The sequence below is a fragment of the Nematolebias whitei genome, chromosome 12 (genome assembly GCF_014905685.2).
Source record: "Nematolebias whitei isolate Nwh7 chromosome 12, NemWhi1, whole genome shotgun sequence".
NCBI lineage: Eukaryota > Metazoa > Chordata > Actinopteri > Cyprinodontiformes > Rivulidae > Nematolebias > Nematolebias whitei.
In genome coordinates, this window is record NC_056509.1 from 29,916,147 (window position 1) to 29,932,884 (window position 16,738).

The 16,738-nt window shown below is 38.1% G+C and overlaps 1 protein-coding gene across 1 annotated transcript; it reads right to left on the reverse strand.

The window, feature by feature from the left end:
- Nucleotides 1–390: 390 nt before the first annotated feature.
- Nucleotides 391–10,839, reverse strand: naga (N-acetylgalactosaminidase, alpha). Its single transcript, XM_037685396.1, has 9 exons — nucleotides 10,712–10,839; nucleotides 9,589–9,745; nucleotides 9,240–9,380; nucleotides 8,254–8,465; nucleotides 8,085–8,179; nucleotides 7,795–7,956; nucleotides 5,303–5,500; nucleotides 5,071–5,211; nucleotides 391–767 (listed from the first exon to the last, which is right to left on the reverse strand). The coding sequence occupies exons 2-9, from the start codon at nucleotides 9,741–9,743 to the stop codon at nucleotides 567–569; spliced, it is 1,305 nt and encodes a 434-aa protein (XP_037541324.1). The 5' UTR covers nucleotides 9,744–9,745; nucleotides 10,712–10,839; the 3' UTR covers nucleotides 391–566.
- Between the last annotated feature and the right edge of the window lie 5,899 nt (nucleotides 10,840–16,738).

Sequence of the window (16,738 nt, forward strand, 5' to 3'; positions counted from 1 at the left end):
ACTCTACCCCCATGTTATAGTTATTTTATTACTTTTTGCTCTTTGACAGTTTGTTTTTGGAGGTCACTATAAAAAAAAAGTCAGAGCAATATTACTTTATAAAATCTATTTTTTTATTCCATGTGTAAAAATTAAACAATGTTCATAACTGCCACAATCTGAGACTTTCTTTTCTTTTTTCTAAATAAAATACAATTTTTTAAAAACTGTGACTTACTCTCACTGCTGAACATAAAGCTCAATTTCTTTACAAGAACTGTTTTAACAGGAGCAATGGAGGCTACAAATGCTATTCAGGATTAGCTGAAATATAAAAATCATCATTTTTTTATAAATTCTGCTACAAAAGAAGTTAAAAAGAAGTTCCAAAAAAAATAAAAATCGATGTCCCAGAATAAAAATCATTGTGATATGTGGCTGTAGTTCCATTACTTTGGTAAAGAGCATATTCATTTTGAGGTAGTAAAATAAATTCTTCGAGAAGGCAGATGGTGTGTGTTTTGATCAAAATAAACCCCATAAGAGCATTTCTAGTCAGGCTAAAACAATTAAAAGACAATGAATGATCAAAGGAAGCCCTGAGGAACGCCGTTTTCCTCTGGATGGTGGGCAGGGCCGCGGAGTTTGGCTCCTCTGTTAAAGTGGTGGAACGGTAGTTTTGCAGGTGCAGAAACATACCACATGACCACGCCTGTGGGGTTCACTGACACATCGAACATCGTGGAGTCAGTCAGCACATCGGTCTCATCAGTGTAAACATTGTGGATCTGCAGAGAAGGCAGGAAACAGATGGCTGAAATATTAATCATGACTTGGTGTCCAGTGGAGTAAAGACAAGTTAGTTCGTCACAGAGTCCCTGGGTTTAGTGCTTGGACCAATTCTCTTTACCTTGTCTATGCTTCCATTAGGTAAAGTTATTAAACAGCATGGGATACATTTTCATTGTTATGCTGATGATACACAGTTATATTTCTCCATGAAACCCAATGAATCCAATCAGCTACTTAGACTACAAGCATGTCTTAAAGACATAAAAAGCCTGGATGACCCTAAATGTTCTGCTTCTGCACTCAGACAAGAATGAGGTTTTAGTTTTTGGACCTGAGCATCTTAGGAATGAATTTTTCAGTCTTTTGTCCTCCTTAGATGATATTAATCTGTTCTCCAGCTCTAATGTTAAAAATCTTGGTGTTATTTTTTTTATCAGGACATGTCTTTTATCCCCCACATTAAAAACGTTACTAGACCCGCTTTCTTCCACCTGCGTGATATCACTAAAATTAGAAACATCTTATCTAAAAATGATGAAGAAAAATTGGTCCATGCATTTGTCACGTCTAGACTGGACTGTTGCAATGGTTTATTATCTGGGTGTCCAAATACTTCTTTAAAACGTCTTTAGTTGATCCAAAATGCTGCTGCCAGAGTCTTAACTGGAGTTAGTGGGAGAGATCATATCTCTACAGTTTTAGCTTCTCTCCATTGGCTCCCTGTCAAATCCAGAATTGAATTCAAAATCTTACTTCTAATCTACAAAGCTCTCAACAACCTAGCTCCATCTTACAGTGGGGAGAACAAGTATTTGATACACTGTTGATTTTTCAGGTTTTCCCACTTGCAAAGCTTGTAGATGACTGTAATTTTTATCATAGGTACTCTTCAACTGTGAGTGATGGAATCTAAAACAAAAATCCAGAAAAATACAATGTATGATTTCTAAATAATTAATTTCCATTTTATTGTGTGAAATAAGTATTTGATCATCTATGAACCAGTAAGAATTTTGGCTCTCACAGACATGTTAGTTCTTCTTTAAGAAGCCCTCCTGTTCTCCACCCATTACCTGTATTAACTGCACCTGTTTGGACTCGTGACCTGTATAAAAGACACCTGTCCACACACTCAATCAATCAGACTCCAGCATCTCCACAATGCCCAAGACCAGAGAGCTGTGTAAGGACATCAGGGATAAAATTGTAGACCTGCACAAGGCTGGGATGGGCTACAGGACAATAGGCAAGCAGCTTGGTGAGAAGGCAACAACAGTTGGTGCGATTATTAGAAAATGGAAGAAATACAAAATAACGGAAAATCTCCCTCGGTCTGGGGCGCCATGCAAGATCTCACCTCGTGGAGCATCATTGATCTTGAGGAAGGTGAGGAATGAGCCCAGAACTACACGGCAGGACCTGGTCAATGACCTGAATAGAGCTGGGACCACAGTCTCAAAGAAAACAATCAGTAACACTCTGCGCCGTCAAGGATTAAAATCCTGCAGTGCACGCAAGGTGCCCTTCCTCAAGCCAACGCATGTCAAAGCCCGTCTGAAGTTTGCAAATGACCATCTGAATGATCCAGAGGAGGAATGGGAGAAGGTCATGTGGTCTGATGAGACAAAAATAGAACTTTTTGGTTTAAACTCCACTCGTCATGTTTGGAGGAAGAAGAATGATGAGTACAACCCCAAGAACACCATCCCAACCGTGAAGCATGGTGGTGGAAACATCATTCTTTGGGGATGCTTTTCTGCAAAGGGGACAGGACGACTGCACCATATTGTGGGAAGGATGGATGGGCCATGTATCGTGAGATTTTGGCCAACAACCTCCTTCCCTCAGTAAGAGCACTGAAGATGGGTCGTGGCTGGGTCTTCCAGCATGATAACGACCCAAAACACACAGCCAGGGCAACTAAAGAGTGGCTCCGTAGGAAACATCTTAAGGTCCTGGAGTGGCCTAGCCAGTCTCCAGACCTGAATCCCATAGAAAATCTTTGGAGGGAGCTTAAAGTCCGTGTGGCCCAGCGACAGCCCCGAAACCTGAAGGCTCTGGAGGAGATCTGTATGGAGGAGTGGGCCAAAATCCCTGCTGCAGTGTGTGCAAACCTGGTCTAGAACTACAGGAAACGTCTGATCTCTGTAATTGCAAACAAAGGTTTCTGTACCAAATATTAAGTTTCATTTTTCTGGTGTATCAAATACTTATTTCACACAATAAAATGGAAATTAATTATTTAAAAATCATACATTGTATTTTTCTGGATTTTTGTTTTAGATTCCATCACTCACAGTTGAAGAGTACCTATGATAAAAATTACAGTCATCTACAAGCTTTGCAAGTGGGAAAACCTGAAAAATCAACAGTGTATCAAATACTTGTTCTCTCCACTGTATATTCGAGATCTTGTTGTTCCATATTTTCCTAACAGAGTACTTCGCTCTTAGACTGCAGGTTTACTTGCAGTTCCTAGAGTTTCCAAACGCAGAATAGGAGGCAGATCTTTCAGTTATCAGGCTCCTCTCTTGTGGAACCAACTTCCAGTTTCTGTCCATGAGGCTGAGACATTGTCCAGTTTTAAGACTGGACTTAAGACTTTTCTTTTTGATAACTCCTATAGTTAGGGTTGGCTTGTTGTGCTGCCTTAAGCTTAGACTACTAGAGGACAAATTGACCTCATTTCCTTAAATGATTTGCTAAAATTTAATAGTTTTCATTTGATACTAATTCTATCTTAACATGTGATTCTTGACCTGCCATTGTGTATCTATTCCTCTCAAACCCAGCCAGTTGAAGCAGATGACCACTTGTCCTGCTGGTTCTGCTAAAGGTTTCATCCTCATGAGGGAGTTTTTCCTTTCCACTGTCGCCTTCATGCTTGCTTAAGATGAGTCTGTGCTGAAATTAAACTCAAAGCAGTCTGCTTCTCAGATAATGTTACATTATTATTTTTAAAATATGAATATTTCTGTTTAGTCTAACCCTAACCCTGAGACGACTTCTGTTGTGACATGGCGCTATATAAATTAACTGAACTGAATTGAAATTGAATGCCGAGTCAGCACTTAAGTGTTGTTTGCCTGATTTTTTTTTTATTTTTCCATATGTTTTATCCCCATTCTAACTACTTCTGCTTACTTTGTGCTATTTTTGCAGTTCATATATCAAAACTTTTAGCCCAATCAAGAGGTTCAAATAACTTTTGTTTTTTGTAACTTTTATACTTTTAAAAATATTAAAGTTTATTTAAAATAAAATGTCCTGTAGAATCACAGTAAGAACTCTTAATCCTTCAAAAACATTGTTCTCTTTAAAACTTGCTTCAGAACACTGGCTATGTTTTATCCTTCTTATGCACCTTTTAGTTTTTAGCTATGGTTTAGCTACTTTTAGCATTTAGTTAGCCATTTGCTACTGTTAGTTTTTAGCTATTGCTCTGTTACATTTAGCTTTTAGCTAGCCTTTTGTGACTTGGTTTTAACTTACGTTCTGCTACATTTCAATTAAAGCTAAAATATAGCTACTTTTAGTTTTTGTCTACCGTTTTGCTACATTTAGCTTTTAGCTACTGTTCTGACATTTTTAGCTAACCTTTTGCTACTTTAAGTTTTTTGCTAATATTCTATTACGTTTAGGTTTTGGCTAGCATTTTACTATTTTTAGTGAGCTGTCAGCCAGACTTTTAAAAACTTTCACATTTTACCTAATGATTTGCTACTGTTAGCATTTAGCTAATGTTCTTCTTTTAGCTTTAACCACTCAGTTTTAGCTTATCGTTCACAACTCAACACTCGCACTGCGTATTTAGAAATAAAAATCTCTGGCTGACAATAACTTTCTGGAAAGTTAGGTATATTAGTGATGCAACAGTAATGTTTAGATGTTTTTATCACATTTAAAAAGTGAGAAATAATCAAAATTGATGATGAAATGATCAACTATTGGACCGAACATCAAAAGTTCTTAAAGCAGTTAACACATAATCTGGAGTTACTAGTTTTCAAATAATGAAAAGAAAAGTGAACTAAGAAATCAGAACCAGAAGTCGTTTTGAAATTAAACACATTTTTTCTTGAAGAGGTGCACACCACCCGTTACATAAAAAGATTATATTAAAACAGGACTAGAATAATCTAATAAAGCTCCAGATATGAGATGGGGATGACTCCAAAGATCGGAGATCAATGTCTGTCAAAAGGACTGTCTGTGTGTTTCAAATGATCATTGTGAATAAAATTAACTACAAAAGGTTTTGCTCACCTTTCATGATGGTGGGTGTTAGTTAGGACATACCTTGTAGCTGCCGGCAGTGTAGTTGAGTTTTTGGAGGGAAGTCTTGTAGCGATAAGGCATGTCGGTACGGCGGCTGAAGAAAACTAAAGCGCTGGCATTCTTTGACAGGGAGCGCCAGTACACATCAATGCCACTCTTCTCCTAGAAAACAAAGCGCAGAGTTATGAACGACTTCTCCTCATGGCTTCTATCGTTTTAAGTAAGGACCACCATTTATATAAAGGTGCTTTACCTTCAAAATGCATCTTCCCTGGATGCCCAACGGATCCTGGTTGATGCTGATGATCATTTTGTTCTGCAGGATGCTCCGGGCCTCGCCGCTGATGACGCGAAGGTCGGTGGACATGAAAAGAGGAGCAGCCATGATGGCCCACAGAGCCATCTGACTGCGAGACTGTTCCAAGCTGAGGCCAAAGTCACCAACTATCAGCTGTGGGCAGCAAAAATCAGAGAGGATGAAACTGAAGAATCTTACAGGACGAGAAGTCTCGAGTCATTCTTGACATTTAGTTACCAAGAATCCAGATGTTCTTGTAATCTTTTAACATGGGCTTGACTGAGTAGGTGTTTGGGCTTCCTGAAGGTCTCTCAAAAGTTACTTTTTGGACTTTGGCTGCTTTTTCACTCATTTTCAGTCCATTACATGATCATTTTCAGATGTCGTGTTTCGGGGAGTTGTTTGGACTTTAGTCCAACATCTCTTAAGTGCAGACTCTGGCTATGAAATTCTATAGCAGACCCTACACACCAGATATCGCTACTTGTGAACAACAAATGAAGGTTTGTCTTTTTTTATGCAAATAGGATGAACCAATATTGCGTTTGGATTTTTAGCTTGTACTTAGCTTAAGTACTATCTGGCTAGTCCATTAAAGTTGCATGATAAAGCACTAGCTAATAAGCTAGTAACTGCCAAGCTATTAACTAGTACTTATCCTGCTAGATAGTACTGTATTTTCCGGACTATAAGTTACACTCTTCATAGTTTTGCCAGTACTGCGACTTATAGTCCAGAAAATATGGTAAGTCATTATATATGTTGTCATGCATTGCTAATAACTCACTAGCTAGCAATCTCACAAAAACAATTCACCATTTTTAGTTGAGTCTACAAAAAATACTAAAGATAGATAACACAGACTAAAGATAAAAATGTATTTTTGGTTTTGTAATATACAAAGCGCTGTTAGCTGAAAAGTTAGCGTACAATAATTGCTACATCAACGGACAGATGGCGCCTCTCTCAGGTTATGTGCAAAGTCTTTGCTCAAAATTGTATATTTTCTTAAAGACATGACTTTCAGATATTGTTCAGCTGCTGTCCATCATTTGTTTGAGAGCTGGCAATTCTTTGTTATAATCCGTTTTTTGTCCAGTTTTCTTCATTTTTTTCAAGCACATGCTACGTGCTGTCATGCTCAGGTACAAGGATGGAAGAGAACGAGTGGATCGCAAATGAAAACTAAAGAAAAACGGAACAACCTCGAGAAAGACTGAAAAATCATTGATCGTGACTACTTTGAAGGATTTTAAGAAAGTCTGCTTCTTGACGGCAAAATATAAATAAATTAAAAGTTGTTCAAACCGTTGCAAAGCCTGATACCTTTGAACTATTTCAAACATAACGCATGTTTTCTGTGTCAGTGTGAACTCTAATTTCCAGGAACTCCATCCCTAACAGAGCTTCTTGAAAATATTTGGATGCATGTTTTTACTTTCATCCACATCTTCTTTATTATTGGATATCTGAGTAGGGCTGAATGATTTTGGAAAATATTTTAATTGCAATTTTTTTTTTTTTTTTTACCTGAATATTGCGATTGCGGTTTAATATGCGATTATTTTTCAGTCTTCTTCTCGTGTATTTTTCAACGAACACAAGCAATAAATGAATCCGTTTCAGTTGAAAAAAAAACTCCACTGTTTTCAGCTCCGCTGCAACTCTGTTTCTGCATGTTTTTGTATAGCTCCAGGATAGCAACTTGTCTAAAGCGTGTGCACGAGGTCATTCTGTACCTCTTATCCATTGTGTTTGTCAAAGCTGTAAACTCAGGATTGATCACTATACTAATGGGCATCATGTCTTTCGCTATGAACTCCGTTCTTGCTCGAGTTATTTCCATGTGCTGTTTCGAATTATGTTCATACAAAGTAATACCTTCGAACAGTTCGGTCAGTGATCCCTGTCGGCTGGTACTTTGATTACTTTAAGTTGAAGCACTGCTCGATGGCATTATGGCCATGCAACTATCGTAAATGGCTTTGTGGTGTTTTTGTAAGTATTGATAAAGATTTGTGGTGTTACAACAGCAGCAAGGCATGTTCTGCACAATACATGTCGTTGAGCAGCGTCTTCTTTTTTTATAGACAAAATAATTCCAAACAACAGACGTGCTGCTCCTCTTTGGTACCATTCAGATGTATCAGCTTCTGTCAAGCCTGACGTCATTGTGCAACCGGTTAAAGTGCAGTGTTGACTTCTCCCGCTCCCTGCTCTGGTCACTTGCAAGTCACGTAACCAGATGACGTGACCAGTCAAATTGCAGCCTTTGCGATTAGAAAATCTCATTTTATCATATTGCGATATTATTGCAAATGCAATTAATTGTTCAGCCCTATATCTGAGGTTATCTTATCAGCTGGTGTGACATTATGATATTATTTGCTATAAAACCAACCGTGTTGGGAATAGACAGCTAAAATGTGGAAATGAGAGAAACAAACCATGTCAGGATCGTTCCACTTTCCAGGTCCCGCTGCAGGGGTCAGGGTATCCTGGTTTGCGAAAACCCAGTCAATAATCATCAGCACGCTGCTCCAAGAGTCCTGGATGTCGCCATAGTTACGCCACAGGTTACAGATCTCACCCAGCTGAGTGTAATTTACCTGGAAACATCCATTTCACATGACTTGACAGTAAAAACATGAATTAGGAGTACAGCTACATGGTCTGTACTTTGAATATTTTTACTGACACAAATGATGAATTAGTTTGAGTGCTTGACTGATTATACCTTTGGTGGCAGGCCGCCCTGGTAGGCAGGCCAGCTGCAGGAGTAGGCGATGGGTCGACCTGTAGAGTTTAAAGCCTTTGACATGAGAGGATAACCTGCCAGGAACAGTGATAAGAGTAAAAAAAAATTCACCACCGAAACAACATGTTTTAATGTTTCATCTTCTCACCCTCTGCCTGATCTGTAGCGTTGGAATAACAGCCATCAAATTTAAGCATGTCCACTTCCCATTCTGCGAATGTCAAAGCGTCTAAATATATCTTGTCCACCGGGGTGCCGGGGTAGCCCATGCAAGTGTGAGTGCCCATGTCACCGTAGATACCCAGTTTGAGACCCCTGTCATGCATGTAGCGTGACAAATGTTTGATTCCCCCAGGAAACCTAAGAGGGTTAATCATAAAAACATTTGAAAAGGTGTTAGCGCTGCAGGACTCAAAGTTTTCTGCTTTACAAAGAGTTATTCAATAAAATGGTTAAAAAGTTAGTTTCATTTGAATAGATTCTGCTCCATTTTATGAGGAATTCAAAATGTATTGTTACACTTGTGCTGACACTGCATATCGCTATCTACAGAGAAGCTGCTGAGTCACGTGTTTTATGAAGTTATATGATCGCTACTTTCCCTCCTTTTGTTTTATTGGTTTGTTTTTGCACCGAGGGACTACGTTTCATGTACACTCAAAAAATAAACCGTGTTGAATTAACATAAATGTGAGAAAAATATATTTCAAGATGAAGTACTTGTGCTGCTTTAGCTTCATAATCCTTTACAACAGATTATTAATAAACGCTACTAGGGCGGAGTCTAATTTTAATAGGGTGAGTCAAACAACTTTTTTCTGTAAATGTTTTCCTTTTAAGACAGTGTGAATTGCAAACAAACAATAAAGAAGCTGACTCCGTCCTACAAAAAATGTTATAATCCAACCTGCAATTATTTATTTAAAATGACACAAATGTCTAATAAAAAGAGAAAGAAAAGTAGAAACTTTAGGGAAATTTGTTGCCTTTTGTTAGAGGTACAACCAACTAGAATAACTTGTTCAACAAACCTAAACTTCATACAGTAATTATGCTACAGTGCAGCATTCTTTTATGTTAATTTTAGGTTAGGTTATAGGCTGACATGCTCCTTGGTTAATTTTTTTAGTGTACCTCTTCGGGTCGGCCTGCAGCCGTCCCTTCTGGTCTCTGTCCCTCAGGGACCAGCAGTCATCGATGTTCACGTAGACGTAGCCGAGTTCCCTCCAGCCGTCCTCAGCGAGTCTGTCTGCCATGTCAATGAACAGGTTCTCACTGGAAGGACAAGAGCAGAGTGTCACAGTGATCAGAACATAAGATCTAACAAAATCATGCTGCATTTGAGGAAAATTGTTTAAAAGCCCAATCCAGACCGGTCTCTTCTTGGTAACCATCACCACTTTTCCATGTTTTCCTGGAGTATTTACATTCAAACTGTGTAATAATTTTGTTTTTAGGGATCATCACAGTGTGTGTAGCTCACCTTATGCAGTTCTTGGGATCATTATCACAGTCGGTGTCACAGCGGTACCGCTCCCACGCCAACCAGCCCATCGGAGGGGTCCTCATCAGTCCATTGTCAAGGGCAAAGGTGGTCACAGTGGCCACGGAGGCAAAAACAAGCACTGCAAGGTTCATTCCTTGAGAGAAATTGACAAATGTCAGCTACTGAACAACGTCAAGGAAGAAAAGACACAACGAACGAAAGGTTGAGCACAGAGAGTCATGCAGTAAGTACAGTAGCCACATCCTAAATTCTTTGTCATCTTTATAGGAACCTCCTGACTCTCACCTGACTATAGGTGTGACTGCATGAACCTGCTGGGTAACATCTTAGCCCGTCACCTGACTAATAAATACAAAATGATAACTAGCCAACTACATTAACATATAGAAGGCTGTGTTTGTACCCCAAGTGCAGCTCTTTAGTACAGAATATTTTAAACCTTCAAGTGACTCAAAGACCAGAATTTAATAATTGAACTGGACTGAATAATTTGAAAGAATTGTATCTATCTATCTATCTATCTATCTATCTATCTATCTATCTATCTATCTATCTATTTATCTATCTATCTATCTATCTATGTATCTATGTATCTATGTATCTATATATCTATCTATGTATCTATCTATCTATCTATCTATCTATCTATCTGTCTATCTTTATATCTATCTTTATATCTATCTATCTATCTATCTATCTGTCTATCTTTATATCTATCTTTATATCTATGTATCTATCTATGTATCTATCTATGTATCTATCTATGTATCTATCTATGTATCTATCTATGTATCTATCTATCTATCTATCTATGTATCTATCTATGTATCTATCTATGTATCTATCTATCTATCTATGTATCTATCTATCTATCTATGTATCTATCTATGTATCTATCTATCTATCTATGTATTTATCTATCTATCTATCTATCTATCTGTCTATCATCTATCTGTCTATCTTTATATCTATCTATCTATCGATCGATGTATCTATAGATCGATACTTTAATCCCAGGGCAGGGGTGAAATATGCCGGTAAGTGAACTTTAAGTAAGTATAAAATCACGAATAGTTAGTTAAATAAATATTTAACTTACTGAGCTGGAGGGAGAATCGGCCTCCGGTCTTAGATTTTAAAAGAAGAGACAAAACAAAACAAAAAAAAACCCCGAAGGAGCAAAGATTCAGCTCTCCAACAACTTGAGCTGCTGCTGCCGAATCGAGGAAGTACAAATCATATGACGAGGCGGAGCCGTCACGTGCCTATGTTTCTGGTCACGTGACCACCCATCGGAAAGGAGAGGTCCCGTGAGATTTAAATCAGAAAGTTGTAAAAACAATAACTCCCCACTAAACATTAGACGTCGAATGGATGTGCAGATCACGTTTATATTGAGTCCGTCGGTCTAGACCAATTCTGGACGTCTCCACGACGTGCAAACAAGGTCCACTTGGGACGTCTAACCATGACGTCACTTGTACGTCGTTATAAAGTCGCATGTTTGAACGTCGGACTTGGAGGTCGTATAGACATTCAAGACAGGTGCAGGTGTGCCTTAGTGCCTTAATTTTTATAACCATAAAATTTACAATCATAAATTATTCATAAAAGAGTAACGTGCACACTTACTCTTTTATGATTATTAATTTGCACGGCTTCATTCATAAACCAACTGTTGCTATTTTCTCTCGAAGCTATTTCTGTTAATCCAGTAAAGAGGATAAAGGAAAAAAAAAATTAAGGAGTGATTTATTTGTAAATCTTAGTCCATCTGTTTCTAGTGACATTTAAGGAGTGATTGTATAATAGATGGTCAAATACACTAATTATTTAATTTTGTTTTCTGCACAGAGATGGTGCAGCAGCAGAGCAGCCGGACTTGAACCCGAAGGCCCTGGGTTTGATCCCCAGTCAATCCAACATCCATGTGAGGGTGAATGTTTTAACCACTGCATTGGAACATACAATGAAGACAACACGAAGCACTTACTAATTATTATTATTATCTGAAGTGAAAAAAAAAAAGTTAAATTTTGATGTAGAAAATACGTCTATATTGACCGTCCAGTGGACGTCGGAAAAAGACGTCATCTGTTGTAACAGTCTGCACCTGGAGGGACCCAAATTAGACGTGCAAAAACGACTTCAAAAAGACGTCATATAGACGTCTCCTTGCTCAGTGGGTCTTCTTAAGAAATTTAACTTTATCTCATAAATAGACCCCTTTGGTATATTTTTTTTTCACTTTTATTTTTGTTTTTGTTGTAACAGACCAATTATTATATGAATCTGAATGTATTTTTGCATATTTGTTAAGAAAATAGTAGTGTTTGTATAGACTAATGGGTACACATTATTTTATTTTACTCATTTATGTATAACTTTATTTCACTTTTTTACTGTATTTGTTTTATCAATATTGCCAATGTCTGTGGTTATTATTTATATATCATATTATATTCCTCTCTTTATTATTTTTTCTTTAATGTAATCTGATATTACTTATTGGGTTGAAGATCTTTATATGTAATGTTTTTTGTTCGAAATACTGTACTGTACATTTTTTGGGGTTAAAAAAGGGTCCCGTGAGAAAAGTACCTTTTTTTCACGTGATCAGGGTCTGTGGGTTTGTTTATTGCATGTACTGTATTTTCTGGCGTAAAAGTCGCAGTTTTTTTGCATAAATTTGTCAGTCCTGCGACTTCTATGCCGAAGTGACTTATATACTTTTTTCTCCATATTAACACAATTTTTGACTGACGCTTTAAATTTCAAAGAACTGCAACAGCAAGTAATCTTGTGTGCACTGGTTTCACTCAGCTGGTACACTGTAATAAGTGACACCACCAATTAGTTATCATAACTTGTTTCTATAATTGACTTCAATTTAACATTATGAGTTATGAAATTTCAGCTTAATATCATGAGTTATTGGCATTGCAACTTATGGCTGTAAGCCAGTACAATGAAATGTAAATTTTAGTGTGTCAACATAATTTAAAAATCTGAGTTTTAAAATAGTAACCGGATCTTTTAAAAAAAATGACGATGATCACTTGCGTGGCGGCAATATTAATGTGCGTGCAAACTGTAACGCCTGTTTTATGTTTTATTTTTCATTAGAAATAGTTCTTGTAACAGTTAGTTATTTTCTATACATAACACTTTCTGCATTTGTGCTGAAATGTTCTTAAAAAATAAAAAACATCACTCTCAGGGTTGTCTTGAACTAATTTTTTTTTTTTTAAACTCATCACTCTCAGGGTTTTGCGAGACTGATCTTGTCGCACTTTACGTTGGACTGTTTATGAGAGATGATGGCTGACTGTATTTAAAATCTGAGCATGAACTCAAAGATTTGAGAGAGCACATAGAATATTTGAAACAGAGCAGAAGTTTTAAGTGCAAGCATTACAAGTTCTGAGAACAAAGAGTTAAATTCCTGCTTTCAAAACGAAAATGTTTGCTCTCGACTTATGTCAGTAAAATTCCCCATTATATGGTTAGAATGTTCCCATTGAACATGGTCTAACGTTTTTGTTTTGGAGATACATTCTGATTTTATACTGGTTTTAAGGCTTGTCTCAACTGTATTTGATGGAGAAAGTCTGGAAAATAAATGTTATTGAACATGTGAGTTGTAAGTGTATTCTGTGATTTTTTTTTAAGGAAACTCATGAACTTGCCATTAATAGTGGAGAAAGGGGATTAGATTTGAAAATGTTTGTTAACTTAAATTGCAATTTTATGTTCAGTTGCTGCCTTAAAAACATGAGTTAACATAACTTGTAAAGGTAAATCACATGAATATAGTTGAATGTAAAATGTAAGTTGAAACGATATACAAGTGTACGTTACTTTAACAAGAGAAAGCTAGTTTTCTTCAATGGATAATATAACTTTGTGAGTTGTTTTAACTCGGGAGTACAAGTTCAAACATGTTGTAATTCATTAGACAACTGGTATAACTTAACTATGTGAGTTGTTACAACATATAATTTTAAGTTTCCTTGACAAGAGTAATCAATTTTTTTGAAAGCAATAATGTTCTATGGTGAGTCATTTCAATTAATAGTATCGAGTTGAAACAATAAATTAGCATCAATTGGACAACTTTTATAACTTGTATTTCTAAGTTGAAAAAAAAGCTTCATCTTAAGTTGAGTTTACTTATGTTTTTAAGGCAGCAGTTGAACTTAAATTTTTAAGTTAAACCACCCTAATGTTTTTTACGGTGTACAGGCAGAGGAACGCTGGAGAGCTAGCTGCTCCAGCTGCAGTGGATGGATGGATGGATGGATGGATGGCACCACACCACCTAGGCAAAATAAAGCTGTTTTGACTATTAAATAAACACATAATAAATGCGACTTATACGCCCAAACGACTTATATATGTTAGTGAGTGTGAGTGGGGTCCTTCATGATGCAGGTGGCCCTCTTTCTGCATCTGGAGGTGTAAATGTCTGTGATGGTGGGGAGTCTGACTCCAACATCTTCTGTGCAGCCTTCACCACTCTCTGCAATGCTTTTCTTTCTGCAGCTGTGCAGCCTCCATGCCACACGTTGATGCTGGAACACAGGATGCTCTCCACTGCACACCTGTAGAAGGAGGTGAGGACTGAGCATTATAGAAAATCATTTTGTGTAATTCATTCAACCTTTATTTAGACATCCATCCATCCATCCATTATCTTTACCCGTTTATTCCATTTTGGGTCACGGGGGTCGCCGGTGCCCATGTCCAGCAATCACTGTGCGAGGGGTGGGGTACACTCTGGACGGGTCGCAAGTCCATCACAGGGCCACACAGAGACAAACGAGACAAACAATCATTCACTCCCTCACTCACACCTAGGGACAATTTAGAGTTACCAATCAGTCTAACATGCATGTTTTTGGACTGTGGGAGGAAACCGGAGCACCCGGAGAAAACCCACGCATGCACGGAGAGAACATGCAAACTCCACCCAGAAAGGCCCCTGGACCGGGGTTTGAACCAGGGACCTGCTCGCTGAGAGGCAGCAGCTCTACCAGTTGCGCCACCGTGCTGCCCAGGTTAAACCCATCTAAATAATAAGAAGTAATGTTGCTCATCACTGTGAAGCTTGGGGAGTATAGTGCCGGAATTCTCAATGACATTACTCCATACCAATACAGTGTTCAAACAGTCACTATTATTATTATTATAAACAAAACTAGCTAACTATTTCTCCAATTTTTTATTTCTTTCCGCCATTAAATAGGTTTCCCTCGATGTAAAGTAATAATAGTTGCACACACAAAAAAAAAAATCACTAGGGTTTTTCAGTATGGTAATTTTTACTGAAAGTATAAAATCCTTGTGTTAGAGTGAGAGAGTGAATGGTTGTTTGTCTCGTTTTTCTCTATGTCTCCCTGTGATGGACTGGAGACCTGTCCAGGGTGTCCCCCATCTCTTGCACAGTGATGGCTGGACATGCGCACCGGCGACCCCCGTGACCCAAAATGGAAGAAGCCGGTAAGATAATGGATGGATGGATGGATGGATTGAAATTGCTCCCTTTTTTTTTTAAGTTAATTTTTAAATGTCCAGCAGGGGTCGACCTTACGCAATACAATATCTACCATTTTGAAATTGCTGTACTCCCACTGAAAATGCGTTTACTCTGTTAAGCGTTTTAACCAAAACTTAGCCTTTATTTTGAAGGATGTGGCACAAATTGTTTTCTGATAGGCTCTGCTGAATGTGACGTCACCAGGAAAAGGAGGAGCTTGTGAGCCCAGCAGGTGGAAACTACGGAGCAGTGAAACATGGCGGAAACAAGTAAGATAATATCACAAACACCGTCTGCAGAAAAAGCTGCAGTCTCAGGGAAAGAGACTTTTAGGGGCCATATCAAGTTTGAGCTATCCTGAGACGGTCTGTTGGAATAGTTGTTGTTTTTTAAACCCTAGACTCAGACTGACTTCCTGGTTTAAAGTTTCATCGTTAAAGTCAGTCTAGCGCTTTCTTCTTAAAGTGACAGGAGCAATTAATACAAACAAGGAAAATAAAGCTGGGGTGTAACGAGCATGACTTGAGTCAGTTTTATGTTACAACAAATGGATTTGATTGACAGAGTATTAAAAAAAGTACTAACAACGATACCAAGTTCATGCATTGCCATGAAACTTTAAGCAAATGAATCTCTGATGAATGTCCAGACTAGTTTTTTTCATTGGTAAGTGTACATTAGTTAGTTTTGTATTAAATAATTAGTAATAGATCTTTATTCCCCCCAACGATTGTTGTGGTACTACAGAACATTATACCAAAACTGTATTGTTATTACAGTTTTGACATTTTGCTGGTGCGGACAAATCAAATTGATTGATTTTTTTTAATATATGAATTTGAAAATCAACCTAGCAATCTGTTAGATTGGGTTGAAAAAGTCTTTTGTTAGAGCATCTCTAAAAACAACAAGATGACAAATTAAATTATGGGAACATTTTCCATTTATGAGCAATGAAGTTTACTTTTATTCTAGCCATCTAGCCCAGAAAAATAGTTGTGAATCTTTAGTTGCTGAAGTAGACATTTTCAATACTTAATATTGATATTTGATATTGTTTTCAACTAACTAACTTTGTGTCTTTAGGTGCTGTCTGTGCGCTGAAGATGCTCCTCAGAAGTGGAGCAGCTGGCTTTGTGTTCGGAGAAGCTGCATCCTTTGCAGTTGAGCCCACTCTGATTCAAGATGTCCCCCTGCTGAGCGCGGCAACTCTGGTTGCTGGACGAGCCGGTTCGACCGGTGTCGCCGTCGTGATGGCATGCCTCGCGTTCACATCAGTGCTGCTGTCTCTAGGAATGGGTTTCCTCCACAGTGCCGTGGTGCTGAAACTGTTGGATACAATCGGCGTGAGGCTGCCGTGGTTAACGGAGACCTTGACGGGCGCCTCTGTGGTGATTGGCGCCGTCACCACGGGAGTGTTGGTGGGCGCTCTTCCACCGTGGCTCTACTTTACAGCTCAAGGTGCTCTAGTCCTTATTGTCTATTCTTACTCCAACATCAACGACATGACAACAGCTCTGTTAATCATCTTCACCACTTTATACCTCAGTGTTTTATATGGACGAATGGGCATCTTACTTGGTTTAA